Consider the following 20,614-nt stretch of genomic DNA (forward strand, 5'->3'; position numbering starts at 1 on the left):
TAGCTCTCTTCCTTCACACCAGAATTCACCCACTGCTCTAAATCTACTGTCAATCATTCCCTTTCTATCAGGAATTAAGGAACTGGGTTAAAAAATCTTCCCCAAGGAAGTTTTGACTGAATCTTCTCCATGTTAATTTTTTTCATTTCCGCTATAGGAATAAAATTATTGCCCAGTCCCAAAAGAGGGCTTGTGGAGATTAATTAATTGCAAATCACTTCACAACAATGCTTTTAGAAGTATTGAGTGCCCTTGTGATAGAGCCTGGGTAGCTGATCACTTGAGTCATCCGACTGCAAAATGCTCTCTCAGCATCCACTGATGAGAAACCCACTTCAGCCCTTGAGAGAGTGAGTGATCTTCCTTATGACCCTTCTTTCCTGATTATTGCCCTGGTATGTTTCAACTAAGAAATGCTGTGATGCTCCAGCATTTGGCAGTTTCCTCTGTGGAGTAGGATATTGATTGGAGGAGCCTGAGGACTGTAAATGGTGGGCTCCAAAGGGAGCATGGCCTCACCATCATGAGACGATGGAGAGTTTAATCGAGTAGCATGGACATATATACACTACCAAATGTAAAATAGATAGCTAGTGGGAAGCAGCTGCATAGCACAGGGAGATCAGCTCAGTGCTTTGTGTCCACCTAGAGGGGTGGGATAGGGAGGGTGGGAGGAAGATGCAAGAGGGAGGAGATATGGGGATATATGTATACGTATAGCTGATTCACTTTGTTATACAGCAGAAACTAACACAACATTGTAAAGCAATTATACTCCAATAAAAATGTTTAAAAAATATGTGATCATGGAAGGGGTTAATTTTCTGAATAAATTGGCTGTTAACAATTCCCCTACAGTATATCATGAATTATTTTCATGCAAAAAAGTATGCAGTTGCAAATATTAGTACAGTAAGAGAGAGGAAAATGATAAAATGACTTCTAAATATTTGAGGGAAGTTTAAAAAGAACTTGCCTTGCCTGGATGAAGAAAAATGAACCAGGGAATATCAGACTGTCCCTGTATAAGATGCATTGATAACACCCTTTTCTACTCTGGCATGACTTTTCCTTCTTGCTGTTTTGCTCCAACACCCCAAATAGTTTGACAGCCCCTAAAGTGATCTAATTATGTGATTTTCTCAAAATCCTGATACAGACATTGAACAATAATATTAAGTCCATTAGTCTCCTGAGAACTGACTAGCTGGGAGAATTTTTTAATTCAAAGAGATAACGAATTTCATTTCTTCATGCAAGGTAAAGCTCAGACAGGGGCCCCTCTCCTGCTACTGTGTTGTTTAAATGGAGTCTCACAGTTTATTGGAAGACTAACTGGTCATCGAGTCCTTGAAGTTCATTGTTTCCTATCCATCTCTGAACTCCATGGCTATTGAGATTCCTTTCCTTATTCTGAAAGCTAAGGGCTCGTTGATAGCTGTCTCTGTGCTTGTCCACTCAGAGATACTGGAATGTCATTTTGCCTTCTCCTTGGTGCTGTAGAAATAGTGTCCTGGTTTGATCTGTGTTTATTTAACGCGTTGGAAAAGTAGCTCCTCCTAAGAGAGCTCGGAATAACAGTTTGCTTCCCCCAGCACCTTCTTTCTTTCTCATGGCTGCAATTTGATTTGGAATTTGCCACAAAGTATACACATCCAGATCATAACAGTTTATCCAGGAACTTGGTGTTGGATGCATTTATATCCTAAACAACTGGAAAATCCTTATCCTCCTAAGAGTAGCAGCTTAAATTTCCTTTTGGCCTTGTGTGTGTGTATATTTTTAAATGTTGCATTATTTTTATTGAGGCATAATTGATATACAACATTATATTAGTTACAGGTGACCTTTTGGCTTTTTTAAAGATATGAATTGACACATTGTTTTCACCCTCTCTTTTGATATTGGACTTGCTCATCTCTCAAACCCTATTTAACTTTCAATGTTAGAATTGTTTTGACTTTCTTGTCTTTTCTACCTGAGTCCTGAAGTCGTGGAATCTGTCATTTCCCAAATGCTTTTCTCTTGGTGTTTTCCATAACTGACTCAGATATGCATGAATTTACCCTTTTTAAATACAGTGTTCTCATTATTCAACTTCCTTTAAGCTCATGGTAGGATATAATTCTCTTATAGGATACCTACTTGGTGGGCATGTAGTACGTCTTTTCCATGGTCACGATGAGTGTTTGACAATACCATCTACAGACCAGAATGATTCCCAGCACAGGTAAGCCAATAGCTTCATCCTTCTCTTGTCTCCTGTCTCTGGCGACTTAGACTAAAGAGTTTGCTTTTGGATGTGGAGGCAGATGAATTCTATAAGTGTTAGTTAATTGACGAACTTCCTTCCAGTCATGGGTTGCAGCTATAAAACAGGAAAGGCAGTATGCTTGAGTGTGCTCACAGGAATAGCTATATACACATGCTGCTTCTTAGGCAAGCAATTCCATGGCGCTTTTCAATCCCTTTGTTTTCTGTGGTTGCTTCCAAATCTAAGGAGTTTCTGGTAGCATTAATTGTAGACTGAAGAACCCATTTTTGTGATGGAAATCAGGATAATCATTCTAGTGAGTCTGTGCACGTACATAAATTATTCACCAGGCTCTTCAAAGGCAGATTAACTCTATTACTCCCCCTTTTATGTACTATGAAGGTGAAGTTCAGTGATTTCATTCTGCTTATCATCAAACAGGATTGGAGAAACCAAATGTCAATATCCAGCCAGAGCTGGATTAGCAGGGGATGGTGCCAGGGGCAGCATGTAGAGCGTACTGCTGAGGATGATGCTTTCTTTGGTTCTCTAGTTATCTACTCAAAGGATGCTTTTCCAAAATTCAAAATCAGGAGATGGAAGATATTAATCTAGGTCTTAAATTCACACTGAAGCATCCTTTAGTATTCTGTTTATATATAGAGGAACAGAGTATAAAAAGCTTGGCCTCTGTAACTATGGAACTCGGATATATTTTAGAAAATCAAATCTCAGATGTAAATTAGACTGAACTTAGGACAGCAACAAGTCATCTCCCAGATCGCTCGTAATACATTCTTTGTTTTTGCATGATGCCTACGGGAACCTCATTAACTGCATTTCTTTTACTTCATTAGAAACACATGATCCCATTCACACATCTTAGAAATCATCTAAGTCAGGCTCCTGCCAAAGGTCACACACTGGATGATTTCAGATGGGAGCCTGAAACCCAGAGATGCTGTGTCCAGCCAGGGCTCCTTCCTTATTTTATGTTCTAAAGGACGCCCCAGGAGCAATGTGCTTGAGTGTGTTACTGTGCATCTTAGAAACTATCCATCGGCAATGTATATCCTTTATTGTTCTGAACCTCTTTCTACTTGCTCTGTCCTCTGTGTATCCCTTCATGGGAACCAGATGTGACCCAGAATGGTGTCTAGCCTTCCTGGCACTGGTCCAGTGGCTGGCAGTTATCTCTGAGTAGAAAAGTTAGGCTGACCTGATTTCCCTTGGAATTAAGGATTCCCTACACTAAATAATGTCATGTGACCCTACTCAGTTGCAATTTTCTTTTCCTTTTTAAAATTTTTTATTTATTTTTAAAAATATTTATTTATTTATTTACTTTTGGCTGTGTTGGGTCTTTGTTGCTGTGCACAGGCTTTCTCTAGTTGCAGCGAGCGGGGGCTACTTTGTTGTGGTGCGCGGGCTCTAGGTGCACGGGCTTCAGTAGTTGTGACACGCAGGCTCAGTAGGTGTGGCGCACGGGCTTAGTTGCTCCGCGGCATGTGGGATCTTCCTGGACCAGGAATCGAACCCATGTCCCCTGCATTGGCAGGCGGATTCTTTTTTTTTTTTTTTTTTTGCTGTACGCGGGCCTCTCACTGTTGTGGCCTCTCCCCTTGCGGAGCACAGGCTCCGGACGCGCAGGCTCAGCGGCCATGGCTCACGGGCGCAGCCGCTCCGCGGCAAATGGGATCTTCCCGGACCGGGGCACGAACCCGTGTTCCCTGCATCGGCAGGCGGACTCTCAACCAAAGCACCACCAGGGAAGCCCCTTGGCAGGCGGATTCTTAACCATTGCGCCACCAGCGAAGCCCTCCTTTTTTTTTAAAAACAGTGAAATTATGCAGTAGCCCACGTACTGTCTCTTTAATATCTTATCCTGCTGCAGTAAGGCAAAAGCTTGCAGGTGGATACAGAACTGAAGTTTTGTTAGTGAGTTTGGCAGAGTTGGCTACATCTAAGATGGAACACGTCAGAACTCACTAGTTCTCTCTTCCCATTCCTATTCTTTTTTTACGGAAAGGAATTTGGAAACAATTAAAATGATAATATTTGCATGGCCCTTTACCCCTCCCCCCCCACACATGCACCTGTCATTAAATTTAGAACCAAATTAGAAGCATCTGGGCCGAAACAATGCTACTTGGAGAAGCTTGTCATTTGGTGGGCACTCCTGTTGAGTGGTTCAACAAGATCCTGACCCAAAAGAGAGGCTGGACAAGTATTTGAAAGAAGGTGCTGGGGAGAGTGAAACAGATAGAGAGGAATTCCCAGAATGGGCCCCCTGAGGCAGGCATGCATGCCATCATTGAGTTAAGAGCAAAGGTGGCCTTCCTTTGGCTGAGGATTTCACGTGATCTAATTTGTATTTTGGGGAAAAAAGAAATCGACAGATAAAAATAAAAAGGCTATTCCTTTCCTTTGTAAGGAAAAACAAAAAGACTATTCCTATGAAGGGGTTGAGACTGAGGTGAGTCAGCGGTGGCTCCTTATACTGGAACTTGGATTTTTGTAGCAACTGGTCTCTCATTCAACACAGGATGTTTTGGCATTATTTGCTGTCTAGGTGAGGTGAGTGATAAGCCTCATCATCGTCATGTGTCATCAGGTAAATCCTCAGAACAGGCCAGGGTAGCCAGGAATACCGAAATTTGGGAGAGCACAAAGGAATAGGAAATCAAGAATACACAAAAAGGTGCCCAGAGTCAGGAAGGCATGCAAGTGATTCCACTGTAATGGGGCTGACTTTCCAGAGGAAATCATTCCTTGTAAAGCCTGAGAGCAGCCAGGCTGGGTAGAGAGGCTGACCGTCCCAGGGTGCAAAGCCAAAAGAATAATCTAACATTCTGAGCTCTGATCCTTGGCTCTGCCTCAGGCTTGTCAAGCATCCTGGAATAAGTCACTTAACTTACTGAAGCTAAGGCTAAACTGTCAGCCAAGCTTTCAGAGCGCCTCAGTTCCCCGCCCACTCACCTCCTCTCCTTGGGTAATTGTTTTAGAGAACGGGGGCAGGTTGTTTCAACCTCTGTAACCTTGCGAGATTCAATGGAGCAAACCACCCGCATTTCCTAGGTGGGAAGGACTAACCTTCTAGAATTCTTTAAATGTCAGAGGGAGAAAGTTCTCAAATCATGTGACCTAGGGTGATCTGCTCCACTGTTTGTTTCCACCTGAGAGACCCTTTTTGCTCTCATTGAGGATGGAGAAGCATCAGTGAAAATCTCAACAAATATTCCTGCAGGGCTAGGTCAGCACAGCATCATTACTATTCTGGGCCTGGCACAGAGACACCAGGGGTGTTGGAGCTCTGCAGTAGCATAGGATTTCTTTCTTAATATTTACTACGTATTTCCTGATAGTACATACATTTGGAAAAGGTTTAGAATGTCTTCTATAATCCCACCACCAAAAGGTAACCACTGTTAATGTAGTGTTTTATTGGATTTCTGTGCCAGGTAATGTAGCTTTTGATGCACATTTATAAACATCTATACTTAAACAAAATTTGGAAAAATCAACAATACGTAGCATTTGGTACACCCACGAACATCTTTGTGCACATTCATTATTAAAAAAAAAAACCCATTAAATGCTCACAACCATTCTGTGACTTAAGTACCCTTATTAGGCTCATCTTACAGATGCACAGAGATTTGAAGAGACTTGACAAGGTCACGCAACTAATAGATTCAAATTCAGGTCTGCCTGACTCCCAAGCCCATATTTTTAACCAACTCATAATTATAATACTTCTTGGGAGAAGGAAATAATTACCACACATTTCCTCTTCTCCTCTATTAATTACCTGTTGTCTTAAAATTTAGATCAAGATTCTTCTGGAGTTTGAGTAATTCGATTGTGATATATACAAACCCTCTATAGTAGAGGTAGCATTTTAAATTAGTGAAATTAAATGCAATTATATGATCAGTGTTGATCCAAGGTCACAAGATTCTCAGAAAGTATCTGGATTCAGTATACCAGGCAATCCAGGGACCACTATCACGAGACATACCTTTAAACTAAGATAGTTCATTTAATTCCTTATAATCTGTGATATACATGGGTTGGTCCCAATTGTATGGATTAAAAATCAGACTTTGATAATCATCAGATAAACATCAGACAAACCCAATTCATGGGACATGTTACAGGATGCCTGACCTGTACTCCTCAAAACTAGCAAAGTCCTGAAAATCAAGGAAAGACTAAGAAACTCTAACAGGCCAAAGGAAACAGAGAAAACATAACTAAATGCAATGCGACCTCCAGGATGGGATCCGGGAACAGGAAAAGAATTAATAGAAAAACTGATGAAATCCAAATAAAGTCTTGAGTTTAGTTAGTAATATTGTGCCAATGTTGGTTTCTTAGTTCTGACAACTGTACCATAGTAATGTAAGATGATAACCGTAGGGGAAACTGAGTGAGACTATACGGAAGCTCTCTGGACTATCTTGGCAACTTTTTTTTTTATAAATCTAGAGTTATTCCAAAATAAACATTTTAGCTAAAAACACATTCAAAGATTATTGTTAATGCAGGAAAGGAGACAACAGCAACTGAGAATAGAGCTTTGTGCCCAGCTTCCTAGAACAATGGAAATGAATTCACACTGTACTAGGTATATGTTTTACAAGTACAAATACATTTTCTAAAGATGTGAAACTGCATCAGCGAGCTGAACGTGAAAGAATTGGAGCATTTGGTATCTCGTCTGATGATGTGACTGGGCTGTTTTGACTCCTGATGTGGAAATAGAGACAGTCCTTTTTCCATTGTATACCTGACGGTCCATGAGTGTCCGTGATGAGTATGTGGCTAGCAGTTCCCTCCCCTTTAGCACCCTTTTTCCCTTATAAGAGAGACTGGGAAGTAGTGCCTTCCTTTGACTCTTGCTTCGCATTTTGCTGACTCTGTGAGGGCTTCGAAATACAGTGGGTTCTGAGCAGCCTCTGCAGGGAGCTGTTCCCTGCCCAGTGCTGATCAGCATCCCGCACAGAGGAGCTAATCTCCAACTCTGCTCACAGGAGGATATACTACGAAGCTGGGGGAGCTGGCACGAGAGCCAGATCTCTGTGGAGAGTGGAACCCCTTCGGATAAGGTAATGGAGTGTCAGGGGGGCATTCTTTTCAAGGATTTTCTTTTCCAGAACAGTCTCTTGTCTTAAATGTTTCATTTGTTCCATATCACCTGGCAAACTCTCAGAAGTTCCTTGGCCAAATTCTGAAATGTCTGTGACTTTGTTTTTTGTTTTTAAACTGCACGCACGCACGCACGCACGCAGTCAGACACACGCACGCACACACACACACACACACACACACACACACACACACACACACGATTTTCAAGACCTCTGTTTTGACTCTGAAGCCAGCAAGCTCTGCTGCCTTGAACCAAACCCCCAGCTCCTGATGCCCTTGCAGTGGCTATGTTATAAAAGGCAAGCGCAGACATGTTCACCGAAAGCCATCAAAGCTGTTCGCCCATTTATTTTCTTAAGTAGATTCTCTGGAACCCAGGTAAGTTTTCCTCCTCCCGGTAGCCTTGTTGGCTCCAGCGCAAAGTTAGCTTTAAATGACAGAGTGCTGTAATCGCATGAGGTAGGGAAGACTAAAACATCACTGGAAGTGTAGCTGTGAAGGAAACTGTATTTATCAGAACTTGTCAGAAACAGTTGTACCTCGATGAAGGAATGGGAGGCTGAGACTTTGGATACAGGTACTTGAGTAAAAACATGGCATCTCTAAACATCAAACTACTGAAGGGGGGGTCCAGTTAAGCTCTGGACCTTTATTTTGCCAAGAGGGGTCACAAGTTAGGTTAGAGCTAAACTGCTCCAGGTGAGAGGAGGGTCAGTGTTGCCATTTTTGGTTTTCCCTCTCTGCCTTTCCCTCTAGCTCTCTGCTCAGTCTCTCCCTGAACACTTGCTCAAAGTAAAATCTCTCTAATGGGGGGGACGCGTCACTTCCTTGATTTAAATAAATGTAGCACTGAAACTTATGCCTCCATGTTACCCTTGCTTTATGGGAGTGAAGCATATGACTTAAAAGTATTAAAAACAATTCAGAACATATTTAACAACATATTTAACAATGCCCCCCAGGGGGTCCTCAAGATAATCCACTGGAGATCAGGAGAAAACATTAGAACTTCTCTCACACATACACATGCAGGTACATTCAAATTTTTTACTGAGAAACTCTGGAGGTGGCTGGTTGAAAGAATCCTGGTTCTAAGGAGGACCTACTTGTTAGCTGGCTTGTGGTATTTATATTCTTTTTCAAGCCTGTTGAAATTCTTATAGTATCATACTCTTTTTTTTTCAGGGTATTAGGGCTTGGTTCTTGTTTAATGGACTTTTAAAAAAATCAAAATAAGTATATATATATATAGTTCCAGTTATGGTTCTTTATTTCCCCAGAGTCTTAAATATGAAGAATTTAAGCCTTTTATCAATGTTATTTGGATTTTTTGGGGCTCCAAAGAATTAGATCAACAGGAGGGTCATTTTAAAAGCTGATACGTGTATTCCTGAAACATTTTGTTCTAACTGAAAAGATAAATTAGATACAGATTATTCGGTAAATAATTCCTACCCTAACACTTAACGTGACTTTTGTTGAATGCCAACGTTTTAATGTAGGACCATGGAACTTTGTACATCTTGATCCCCTTTACTCACTTCTCCCACCTCCCCAACCTGCCTCCTCTCACAACTGCCAGTCTATTCTATGAAATTTATGTTGTTTTCTTTGTTTGCTCATTTGTTTTGTTTTTCAGATTCCACATATGGGTGAAATCATATGGTATTTGTCTTACTCAGTCTGATTTATTTCACTTAGGATAATACCCTCAAGGTCCACCCATGTTGTCGCAAATGGCACAATTTCATTCCTTTTTATGGCTGAATAGTATTCCATTGTATATGTGTATACAGCACATTTTCTTTATTGATGGACAATTAGGTTACTTCCATATCTTGGCTATTGTAAATAATGCTGCAGTGAACGTAGGGGTGTGTATCTCTTTTCAAATTAGTGGTGGTAGTAAAATGCTTGAATTGAGATGGCACATTTGGAAATGCTTCACTTTCCCAGAAATAAGTTTCTCTAAAAAGGCAAGCTTCCCTTTTTTTTTTTTTTTTTTTTTTTTTGTGGTTTTGGCATCAAGACACTTCAGTGGAGTGAAGAAAAAATTGGAAGCTTAGGACTTCCAGTTACATTAGACCACTGACCTGCCCCCAGGACCATGTTCCTTGTTGGTGATCTTAAGAGAGTTCATTAGAGAACACCATGCTGAGTTGTAGGCAGTTGTATGCAATCCTAGAGCAAGCCAGGAGTCAGGGGATGAACCCCGGAAGGCATGTGTGAAAAAGCACAGGATAAATATTGAAAAAGACTTATTTTTGTGTAAATGCAATTTCTTGTCTGTTTCATCTGCCCAGTTGGAGTGGCAGTAACATCAGATGGGGCCAGGCTTTCCGACTTCGGCATCTCACCACAGGCCACTATCTGGCCTTGACAGAGGACCAAGGCCTTATACTGCAAGACCGGGGAAAATCAGACACCAAGTCCACAGCCTTCTCTTTCCGAGCATCAAAGGTGAGGTGGAATTTGACCTTGTTCTCAAAGTGAAAGCTCTGAAACCTCCAGGTAGAATGGTGACTGAAAAAAAAGTAGGCTGGAACGAAATGGAATTGGAAATTAGACCTATGATAAACACTTTGTTCTCTTATCTTTTTTTTTGTGTGTGTGCGTTATGTGGGCCTCCCACTGCTGTGGCCTCTCCCGTTGCGGAGCACAGGCTCCGGACGCTCAGGCTCAGCGGCCATGGCTCACGGCCCAGCCGCTCCGCGGCATGTGGGATCCTCCCGGAGCGGGGCACGAACACGTGTCCCCTGCATCGGCAGGCGGACTCTCAACCACTGCGCCACCAGGGAAGCTCTTATCTTTTGAATTGAGTTCATAGAGGAATGATTACCTTGGTTGAAGGTTGAAGTCTTAAGACGGAAAAACTTTAAAGGAAAGTAGAAAGCCCTAGAAAACAAAAATGTTCATAGGAAGGGACAGTGTTGCTCAGAGGCTAATGGAAAATATCGTTGTTGTTAAATATGTTCTGAATTGTTTTTAATACTTTTAAGTCATATGCTTCACTCCCATAAAGCAAGGGTAACATGGAGGCATAAGTTTCAGTGCTACATTTATTTAAATCAAGGAAGTGATTTCTTTCAGAAAGATGCAGAGAAGGTATAATTCTGGACATGACATCGTCTTGCAGTTATTTATATTATACAGAGTTAATAGTTCCTTTTCCTAGGTCGTCTGTTCTCTCCAGATCTCTTAGCTCTGGCCTGTCTATCCCCAGCCTTCTTTAAGAGTGGATTCTGTGGTCACCATGTTAACCCCAAACATGTAGCTTTGCCACTTGGTATGTAGAGAGACAAATATTTTTTTAAACCTCTATCTTTAACGGTCATCCAGGTTTTGACTGCATAACTCGGAGCCGGATCTAGTTGGATGGTCGGAATTGCACACTGAGCTAACTTCTGACGGACAGTTTGGTGCTCTGTTACTTTATGATTGTTCTGGAAAGATCAGCCAAGCATGAGAAGGGCTCTGCCCAACATACGCATAGTTATCAGGGAGCCTGAACCTCCTAAGAGGACAGCTCAGCATCTCTGTTGGGAGCTTCATCTCTAGCTTCATTCTTCTTTGCTCTTTTACAGAAATAGATCTTGATTTGTATTCTCAACACAATTTCAGTAAAGGGTTATTGATGATTCCATTCATGTAGGACTCGGTGTCAAGCTGACAGCTGCATTCCTGCGGGACAGCTCTGCTTCATAATGAATCAGAGAGGCCGGTCTTCCAGCACTGTCTTCCTTGAAGCAGGGAGTCACTCTCCTTTTTTTCCCTCCTTTTATGGTCCTGAAGTATTTTTAGGCAGAGAATCTCTGGCACAGAGATTTTTCTCCCCTAGTTGCCCTGTTTCAGAGTTAGGCTTTTCCTACACCCATGGTTCAAACCTTAAGAAATGAGAGCTTCCTGCCATAAATTCCCTTCAAGCATCTCCTTCTGTCTGCTTCTCTTCCAATGGCACGTTAGCTCCTTGACTTCATTCTGGTTTTCGGAGCTCATCTCCTTCATGTTACCCTCGCTTTTGTTTTTTTTAAGATTCTCAACACAAGAAGGATTTTAAATTCAAGTTTATGACCATGGAGTAAAACATTCTGGCCTCCAGGAAGTGTGTTAGGACATTGCAGCTGGCTAAAAGGAGCAGTGAAACAAAGCAACAGAAAAGTCCTAAGAGCAGAGATGAGCAGATCCCATTCTTCCCTATGAGACAACTTGGACATGAAGTGTGGGGGGAGAGCAGGTGTGGGAGGGTCGGGAGGGGTGGAAAATAAGAAGTGACTCATCATCACTGGTGACCATGTAAATACCTTTCTAAGATGCCAGCTTGGCTTGTCCCTTATCTGAGCGTTCTACCCCAGTCTCCTCAGCCCTGGGACAAACCCTGACACTGAGGTCTTTACCACTGCAGAAAGAGCCTTCTCTTCTCTTGTGACAGCAGAAGAATCAGGTGGCCTTCCAGGCAGCTGGCAGGATCCTGTTCCAAGGGGACTCTTCCATTCCATTCCTTTCTTGGCTTAGCGTCATGGAGCATGGCTCAGCCCTGTGCTGTGGCCTCTGCGGGAAGCCAAAAAAGCTCAGAGTACCACGGAGAGTCCTCATAACATTCCTTCTACTTGGCACCACTTCCAGCTTGTGAGCACATTTTACCCTCCAAAAGCTCATTCCTTATCTCCGCAAGTCCCCCCATTTCCATGCACAGGGAGGCCATCAGCTGATGGCTGAAAGGCATCATGGTACCAGGGGGCTGCCAGCATAGCAGAGCTGGATGAAAAGTCACCCGTGAGTCACATTGTCCTGTGCACTTGGCAATGTGGTTGCATTTCATTGGCGTCACAATGTTGGAGGTTTAAATAACTCTCAGTGCAGCAGTGTTCAGTCCAGCTACCCTCATTTTAACTTGAAAGGAACTGAAATTAAAGTGACCTAGTCTCCGTGTCAGGCCAAGATAAGGCTGCGTCCCCCAGGAGATTGGAGCTTCCTTGGGACATTGTGTGGACAGGGCATTGGGCATCTTAACTGTGAAGCTGCACAGGAAGGAAGAACATGTGGGAACATGTAGATCTGCCATGCACGATCCAAAGAGCTCCTGGGGAAGAACTCTAGAGATGCCTTGATTTCTCTGGGCCTCCAGACTCCTTCTTAGTAAATGTACTTTTACCTTACTTGGTGCAGGCTCTCTTCCTTAAATACACTCTCCACTGTGCTTCCCCTCACTGAGGAATGGTGTTCCCCAGCAGAGAGATTTGTGGCTCTGTTTTTCAACAGTGGGAAGGCTCTGAGTTGTCTTGCCACCTCTTGCCTGTACCAGGTGTTAGGTGATGGAGCAGATGGCAGATAGGGGTCTGAAATAGCGTGTCAGGATCTGGGTGGTGGCACGGGGTTTGGGGGGACTCCGTGGGAAGGTTGAGAGGGGGAGATAGTGTGTCCTTTGTGCCTTAGTGAATGGGGTTGAGTGGGGCTATTCGTCTGATCTTGTCTGTATGCTGGAGAATCTGGAGAACAGGGGAAGAGATTCCCAGAGGGAGCGCTATGTAGGCTCCTGTGTTCTGGGAGGACGCTGGGCTCTGAGTCACCGGCAGTGGTGGGCTTCCCGCCCCACGTTTCCTGTCAGGCAGCATGAGCCCGTGACAGCTATGACTGCACGACCCGGGGCCCTAGGACAGCCGCAGGTGTGTGTTCATATCCTCAGCAAACTGTCCTTACAAGGAAGATGGCAGGTGCCCCTGTGAATCTTGTACCCGCACGACAGGACGGGGGCGTGACCTGAGCCTTACTGGGTTGGGGGTCAAGTCCGAGCATCGGCTGCTGTCATTGACCTGGCCTGGCTCAGATGGAATCAAACTGTGTTCTCTGAGCAAACTATGTGAATGAGCAGAATGGGATCTCTGTCAGAGCTTGCATTCCTCTCCTTCAGCAGGGGATCCAAATCAAACTGGAGGCCTGGGAGGTATTGAGGGCTCTGAATCACAGCATCGCACCTATTCCCTTAATCTGGAAGGGGTGGCGTGTAAGATAGAACATGGCTTCCAAGTCACCTAGATCTGGCCTTGACTCCCATCTACCCTCTGTGGAACCTTGAACACAAATCTTAATCTAGTTGCAGCTCATTTGAAGTCTGTCATAAAAGATGCTTTAAGGGCCGACCCCTGCCTGCCCTTCCATGGTATCTCTGGCCACCAGCTCACGCTTGCCTTGAGCTCTAGCATACGAAATACGTATCGTCTTTGAACATGTTATCTTTTCTCATTGCTAAACCTGTACCCTTTTAATTCTCCACGTACCGTCATCAGCGAACTCCTACTCATCCTTCAGACAAATGTCAAGTGCCCCTCACAGGAAGAAGGCCCTTCCACTTCCCTCCAGCAGGGCCCTGTTCACGATTCCGTTACAGTCACCACTCACTCGACAGGGAGCTCCTGCATGACAAGGAGCACACGTGCCCCCAGCCTTTTCTGTACCTCTGCACCCCACACAGTGTGTAGCATGTAGTAAGTTTGAACATTGCTTGCTGAAGGGATATGTAAATGTGGTCATAGGCTAATACAGAGTGAAATCCATTCCATTTTAACCTCCATCCTCTTCATAGATTTTCTCATCATTGTGTAATCATTTTCGATCATAACACAACCCCTATAAACACTTAAGGAGAGAGATTCATTAATTTGAACATCGAAGTCAAATTTCTGTGAACTCGATTTCACATCATTTTCCCATGGTCTTGACATCGCAAGGCCATTCCCCAAGGATTGTCGGGTAATGCGGTTTAATATTTACTCTGGCACAGCAAGACTGTCTATTTAGATGTCATGTCTCCACGTCAGTTTATAACACTCAGTTCCTTTCAGGGAAGGGTGAATTAGTAATGTTAAAGCAAGCCTTATTATATGAAGCCATTTATTTTATGGCTACTTTTAATGACTCTACCATAAGTTTTGAATGATTGAGATAGTCTCAAATTTTGCCTCCTTTGTTACATAAAGGCAGAGAGCTATCTCTGTTCTCAGTTGGAGGAAATTTTTCCTCAGTGTATAAAAACATTCAATTCAATTCAGTCAACATTTATCATATACCTACTATAGGTTAAGATCTGTGTTCTTGGCCAAACGTGACTCCCCCTTTAAAAACCACCCACTGCTCTCTCTGCTATGAGTGGAAAGCATCCCTGTAGACCGGATCCTCTTGAGCTTTTTAACCTCAGCGGCCCCACCCAAAACAAGGGGGCAGCGGGGCTCACAGCATCCCTCTGTGAAATCGCGAGCGCTGAAGTAATGCTGTTTGTGCCTGTCCCCTTGCTTACTCTGTCCATTTCCTCATCAAGTTCTCAGCTGGGGAAAGAGAGGGTATGGAGGAAAGGAGGGAAGGGGAAAGAAGAAAACATGGACCTTGAGATTCAATCATCCCAAGACAGCACCACCTCCTGCAGTTTCATTTGAAATGGAATCTACAAAGCACTTTTAAAATTTAACTCGACAATTTCCCAAGACTTGATTGTTCGAAGTGGACCAGATAGAGAGGCAGTCAAGGAGCACCCTGGGCTTTGAAGTGGAGGAGACCTGGGTTTGAATCCTGGTTCTGCCATATGCTGTTCAGTCTTCCTGTCTCTTTTTGTAAATCACGAGAGTGAAGAAGTATGTCCTGAAGGATTGTTATGAGGATTAAATGAGACCAGGAAGATGACCTAAGAGAGTGTTTCCTTATCCATGAAATGGTAGGAGTGCTGCCTACCTGAAGGTGATCGTATAGGGAGGGATTGATGAGAAAGACGGAGGAAAGAGCCCAGCACAGTGACTCCTGCTCACGAAATGCACCTTCCCTAACAAGCCAGACAGGCCTGCTCCCCTAGCGTGCTGGAAATGGCAGAGGATCTGTCCTTGGCTTCCCACCCAGCAGAGGCTCTGCAGCCAGCCCTGGGGCCAGCCAGGCTCCTTGCAGTATCCTGCAGCGTGCAATTATTTTAAGGCCATTCTAAGACCTCCCATTCGAGATCAGAAATTCAGAAGCGGACTATATTGGTGGAGAAGTGAAGCTAAAGGTGATTTCTCAAGGTTTCTCCTGAGACTTTTAGGAAGGAATGGTCTCACCAGCACTTTGTTGATGGCTGACCCCAGCATCCATGAATGGGGCCCATCTTCCCATATCTCCTTTTCCTCTGAATCTTTTTTGATTTTTTCCTGTCTGTTGGAAAGGTACTTTTTTTTGTCCTCTGTGAATGTAGGTGGCTTCAATTATGTCAAATGCAGCAAATTTCACTCTAATAATAAACACGAATTAGGACCTCCTGTGTGCCAGGTATCGTGCTAGTTTTCTAATACCATAGCTAAAACTCGTCCATCTCTATGCCTTTGTTTCTTTTCAATCCATCATTCACATTGCTGCTGGAACAATTGTTCTAGGATGCAACACTTGTGTTATCCCTCACTTAAAATTCTCAATGGATTCCCATTACCTATGCTAGCTTTTTCCAAGAGGTGTTCCAAACAATAATTCTATGAAAAAAAATTTTTTTAAGTAAAATGCTACATTAAACAGTGCTGAATAGGTTGTTTTGTTTCTTTTTGCGATTCTCATAAGAGTCCCTTTTATACTATCCTAATGTTCCCTTTGACTCCTGGAAGAAGATACAGTACTGTCCAAAGTCCTCTTTTCCCACAGAAAGTCTGTGAACAGTGTGAGTTTGAAAAACATGCACCTATAAGATAAAGTCAGAGTCCTTGTTGTTCAGGTCCCTTTCTGGACTTCACCACCCCCTTGCCACACTATATCCATCTTACTAGAATGTCGACCTCTTCCGTATTCCCCGTCTCTCCTCTTTCTCCTAGCCCAGCTCACATAAAGTGGCCATTGGTATAAAATCATCCTGAACTCCCCAGGCAGAGTGAGTTGTTCTCTCTTCCAAATTCCAGTTGCACCTTGAATATAAACCATATCACCTTGTTGTCATTAGTGGTTTGTATGTATGACTCCTGAAGTTTATACTTTAGAACCCAGAGCCATTTTTTTCACAAAATGATAACATATATTTTCCACTTCTTCTTTGTAACAGCATTCAAACACATAAACATTAATACAATCAATACTTAACTGTACTGATAGTTACCATTCAAGAAATTATGTTCAAATGACAAATGGGCTTTGGAATTACACTTGTCTTTGGATTCTCTTCCATTGCTTACTAGCTACAGGGCTTTGAGGAAACTACTCCAACTCTGCGAGCCTCAGTTTTATCATCTATAAAGTAGGAGAAATAAAAACAGCAGGGCCATTGAAAGGTTTAGATAAAATGTTTTTAAAGTGTCATGTCTAATACACATCACTGTGTAGGTCTTTGGTAAATTCACATGTTGGTGTTGTCATTGTAAAGCACTTGGTGAAATACTTCACTCAAAGTAGGCACTAAACGAATACTAGCTCCAGTTCCCTTTCGTGTCCTTCTAGAAATTTTAAATCAATCTGGAGAGTAGCAGCTTATCATCTAAACTAAATACATATTTATGTGACAATTATGATGTGGTCACAACCATTTCCTTATAAACTCTCAGTGGAGACAAGGGGTAATGATTATTATTACCCTTCAACACATTATTAGGCCAAGTACCCTGTTCCTTCATGGAATCCACTCATGATCTAACGTAGGGGAGGTTGATGCAGATAAACAGATAAATTGATGCCCACAGACCAATAAAACAAAAACAAATTATTTGCAACCTAGGCAGAGCATTGTGCGAAATGTAAAGACAAACAAATCTCAGTCTTGCCCTTGGAGACAGGGGACAGGAAGTGTGCCAGCAAAGGATTCATATTGCAGAAGACGGTAAAGAGCCTTGAGAGAGGGGAAGGGAGGTGCCATGAGATCATAGAAAATGCACAGGTGGATCTGCAAAAGGCTTGATGGATAAGACGAAAAGATACAGAGATGAAGTAGGGGCACTCCAAGCAGGAAGTGTAATGTCAGTAAAGGCCCTGAGGGAGGGAACACTTAATATGACACAGAAACGTAGTCCAGTTTGGTTAAAGCATGTTGTATACAAGAACTTTAGAAGTGAGAATTGTGTTCTGTGGGAATTGGGGAGTTATTGAAAGGGAGTGACTGAAATAGCCCTGTCATATAGGAAGGTTCCATTTCTAGCAGTAGAGTAAATACATCTGGGGCCATGTTCAAGTGAAGACAGAGAGGGGAGCATTAGTTCATGGCTTAAGACAGAACGACCTCACCCACCTGTGGTCAGCCAAATCCAGCTTCTCTATCTCGGGATGCTCTCACTTCTTTTTTTTTTTTTTTCCTTTTAAGATTTTTAGAAATTTCCTGTAATGTCTGAAACATTTATATTAACATATTTCCATACAAATAACACAAAGAAAGTTTAGTATTAGTTGTTTTTTGTTTGTTTATACTGCAGGTTCTTATTAGTCATCAGTTTTATACACATCAGTGTATACATGTCAATCCCAGTCACCCAATTCAGCACACCACTATCCCCACCCCACCACGGCTTTCCCCCCTTGGTGTCCATACGTTTGTTCTCTACATCTGTGTCTCAACTTCTGCCCTGCAGACCGGTTCATCTGTACATTTTTCTAGGTTCCACATACATGCGTTAATATACGATATTTGTTTTTCTCTTTCTGCCTGACTTCACTCTGTATGACAGTCTCTAGGTCCACCCATGTCTCAACAAATGACTCAATTTCGTTCCTTTTTATGGCTGAGTAATATTCCATTGCATATATGTACCACAACTTCTTTATCTATTTGCCTGTCAATGGGCATTTAGGTTGCTTCCATGACTTGGCTATTGTAAACAGTGCTGCAGTGACCATTGGGGTGCATGTGTCTTTTTGAATTATGGTTTTCTCTGGGTATATGCCCAGTAGTGGGATTGCTGGATCATATGGTAATTCTACTTTTAGTTTTTTAAGGAACCTCCATACTGTTCTCCATAGTGGCTGTATAAATTTACTTTCCCACCAACAGTGCAAGAGGGTTCCCTGTTCTCCACACCCTCTCCAGCATTTGTTGTTTGTAGATTTTCTGATGATGCCCATTCTAACTGGTGTGAGGTGATACCTCATTGTAGTTTTGATTTGCATTTCTCTAATAATTAGTGATGTTGAGCAGCTTTTCATGTGCTTCTTGGCCATCTGTATGTCTTCTTTGGAGAAATGTCTATTTAGGTCTTCTGCCCATTTTTGGATTGGGTTGTTTGTTTCTTTAATATTGAGCTGCTTGAATGCTCTCACTTCTTTAAGCTGTGTCATCATTGTTTAGTAGAGTTGGCTTTGTGTTGGTTTGTCTATCTGTTTTAGTTTTTGTTGTTATTGCTTCTGTCTTTCTTTTGATTTACAAGCAGCCCCTGTATTGCCAGCCATAGAACTTTGGGAGTTGATGCCATTTTTTGAAAGCAAAGACACCATCATCTGTAAACAATAATGATCCATTTATTTCAGAGTCTCTAAAAAAACAAATCCTAGTATTTATTTTATTTTGACAAAGTCATATTTAAATCAATGAAAAGTGATAAAACAAGTGAAATGACCATAGTCCCTGATCATTGGGGAATATGTGCTATTTTAACTATGAGCTCTTGGTAATCAGTGTAATTATTCATATTTAACAGCTATAGTCTGTAATATTTTTATTTTGCTGCATTGCCTATGGTTAGAGAGCAGGCTAGAGATGAAAACTTTGGTGTATTTTAAATCCATCTACTGGCTTGAGTGTCTATAGAACTCTGGATATTTTTGAAATGAAAATCAAATATCCATTGTTTTATAGAATAAATGCATTTTTGACCACTTGCCTATTAAGAATCCTAAAATATCAAATTCTATTTTCCCACTGACTTTTGTTATAAAATTAGAAATATGTTCCTTTGGAAATGTTCATTTTGAGAAATAAGTCATATTTAACAATCCAGCCAGTGTTTCAACATACATTTAAAATAAGAATGTTCTTGCAATATATTAACATTGCTCAAAATGATCCTTAAATGTGTGCAAAATAATTTTGCTTTTATGAAGATTTGAAGGAAAGAAATAGGAGCTGAAATGAAATATATATATACACATATTTGAAGGAAAAAAATTACTCAGCTATATATATTTGTTCCTTCAATATATGTTTGTTAAGGAATTGGTAATTCTCTATATTAGGAATCCAAAATTAATTGTCATCTGGCCCATGCCCTTCATTCTCTTATAACCTGGCAAAAGGAAAGTATCATTTAAACAAGCACGCTTACATTGTGATGTGCTAAGTACTCAATAGAGGGATGAGACTGTGCTGGGGAAATACAGCAGGAGAGACTAACTCTGCCTTCACAGAGAAGGTGGCACCTGAGCAGGGTATTAAAGGGTGAGTAGGAGTTTGGGGCCATGGGAAGAGCACAGTCTCTGGAGTTGGACCTCCTGGTTTAAATCTTGGCTCTTTCACTACTTCTTAAATGACATTGGACAAATTACTTGTTTCTCTGTACCTTCATTTTCTCCTCTGTAAAACTGGGATAATATTTGTAGCTATGTCAGAGGCTGTTATGAAGAGTTAGTGTATGTAAGGAACTTAGAGCACTGCCTTACACATGGGAAGAGCTTAGTGCATGTGCTCCTGTTGTTCCATCATTAGAGAATGAGAGTAAAGTTGGTACAACGGAGGGAACAGTGTGCTACATTTTTATTCTGTAAAAATGCAAAATGTCACCTAGCTAATGGCTTTTACAAATGAGCAATTTAACACAAGATGTAGAGAAGAAATGGAAATAAGGTAGAACCATACAGAGGCCCTGATTGATGAGGAGGGGACAGAGTTACCAGTCCACTTCCTGAGTCACTCTGTGACAGGCACCTCAGGTTATCACCAAGTGGACACCTGGTGCACAAGCAACTCCTTTTTCCATACTAGACAGTAAGTTTTGTGAAGCAGTGGCAATTGAAGAATGAAACCCATTGACTGTAACACACAACTGAGGAGGCCATAAAAAACTAATACAGCAATTACTGCATGGGACTAGCTCCAGACCTGCTCCAAGAGTCTGTTTCCTCAGCTGATTTCTGTGAAAGATACTTATATGATTTTTTTTTTAGTTATTTCTGAGATATACATTTTTAAAGTAATAACTAGAATTATGACTTATAACATTATACCAGAACATATAAGATTTTTAGAAATTTCATGTAATGTCTGAAACATTTATATTAACATATTTCCATACAAATAAC

General features: G+C 42.0%; 1 protein-coding gene across 12 annotated transcripts in view; it reads left to right on the forward strand.

Annotated features, from left to right (window-relative positions):
• The window catches only part of RYR3 (ryanodine receptor 3), a 570,442-nt gene that overhangs the window by 269,698 nt on the left and 280,130 nt on the right, over nucleotides 1-20,614 (forward strand). For 10 of the 12 annotated variants that reach the window (XM_055088336.1, XM_055088341.1, XM_055088340.1 and 7 more), the window contains exons 8-10: nucleotides 2,137-2,230; nucleotides 7,291-7,365; nucleotides 9,712-9,868. In XM_055088336.1, coding sequence (XP_054944311.1) covers nucleotides 2,137-2,230; nucleotides 7,291-7,365; nucleotides 9,712-9,868 — 326 coding nt within the window. The remainder of the gene's footprint in view (nucleotides 1-2,136; nucleotides 2,231-7,290; nucleotides 7,366-9,711; nucleotides 9,869-20,614) is intronic. The other 2 variants (XM_055088344.1, XM_055088343.1) reach the window with 1 other exon arrangement.

Source organism: Physeter macrocephalus, chromosome 11 (assembly GCF_002837175.3).
Source record: "Physeter macrocephalus isolate SW-GA chromosome 11, ASM283717v5, whole genome shotgun sequence".
NCBI classification, from domain to species: Eukaryota; Metazoa; Chordata; class Mammalia; order Artiodactyla; family Physeteridae; genus Physeter; species Physeter macrocephalus.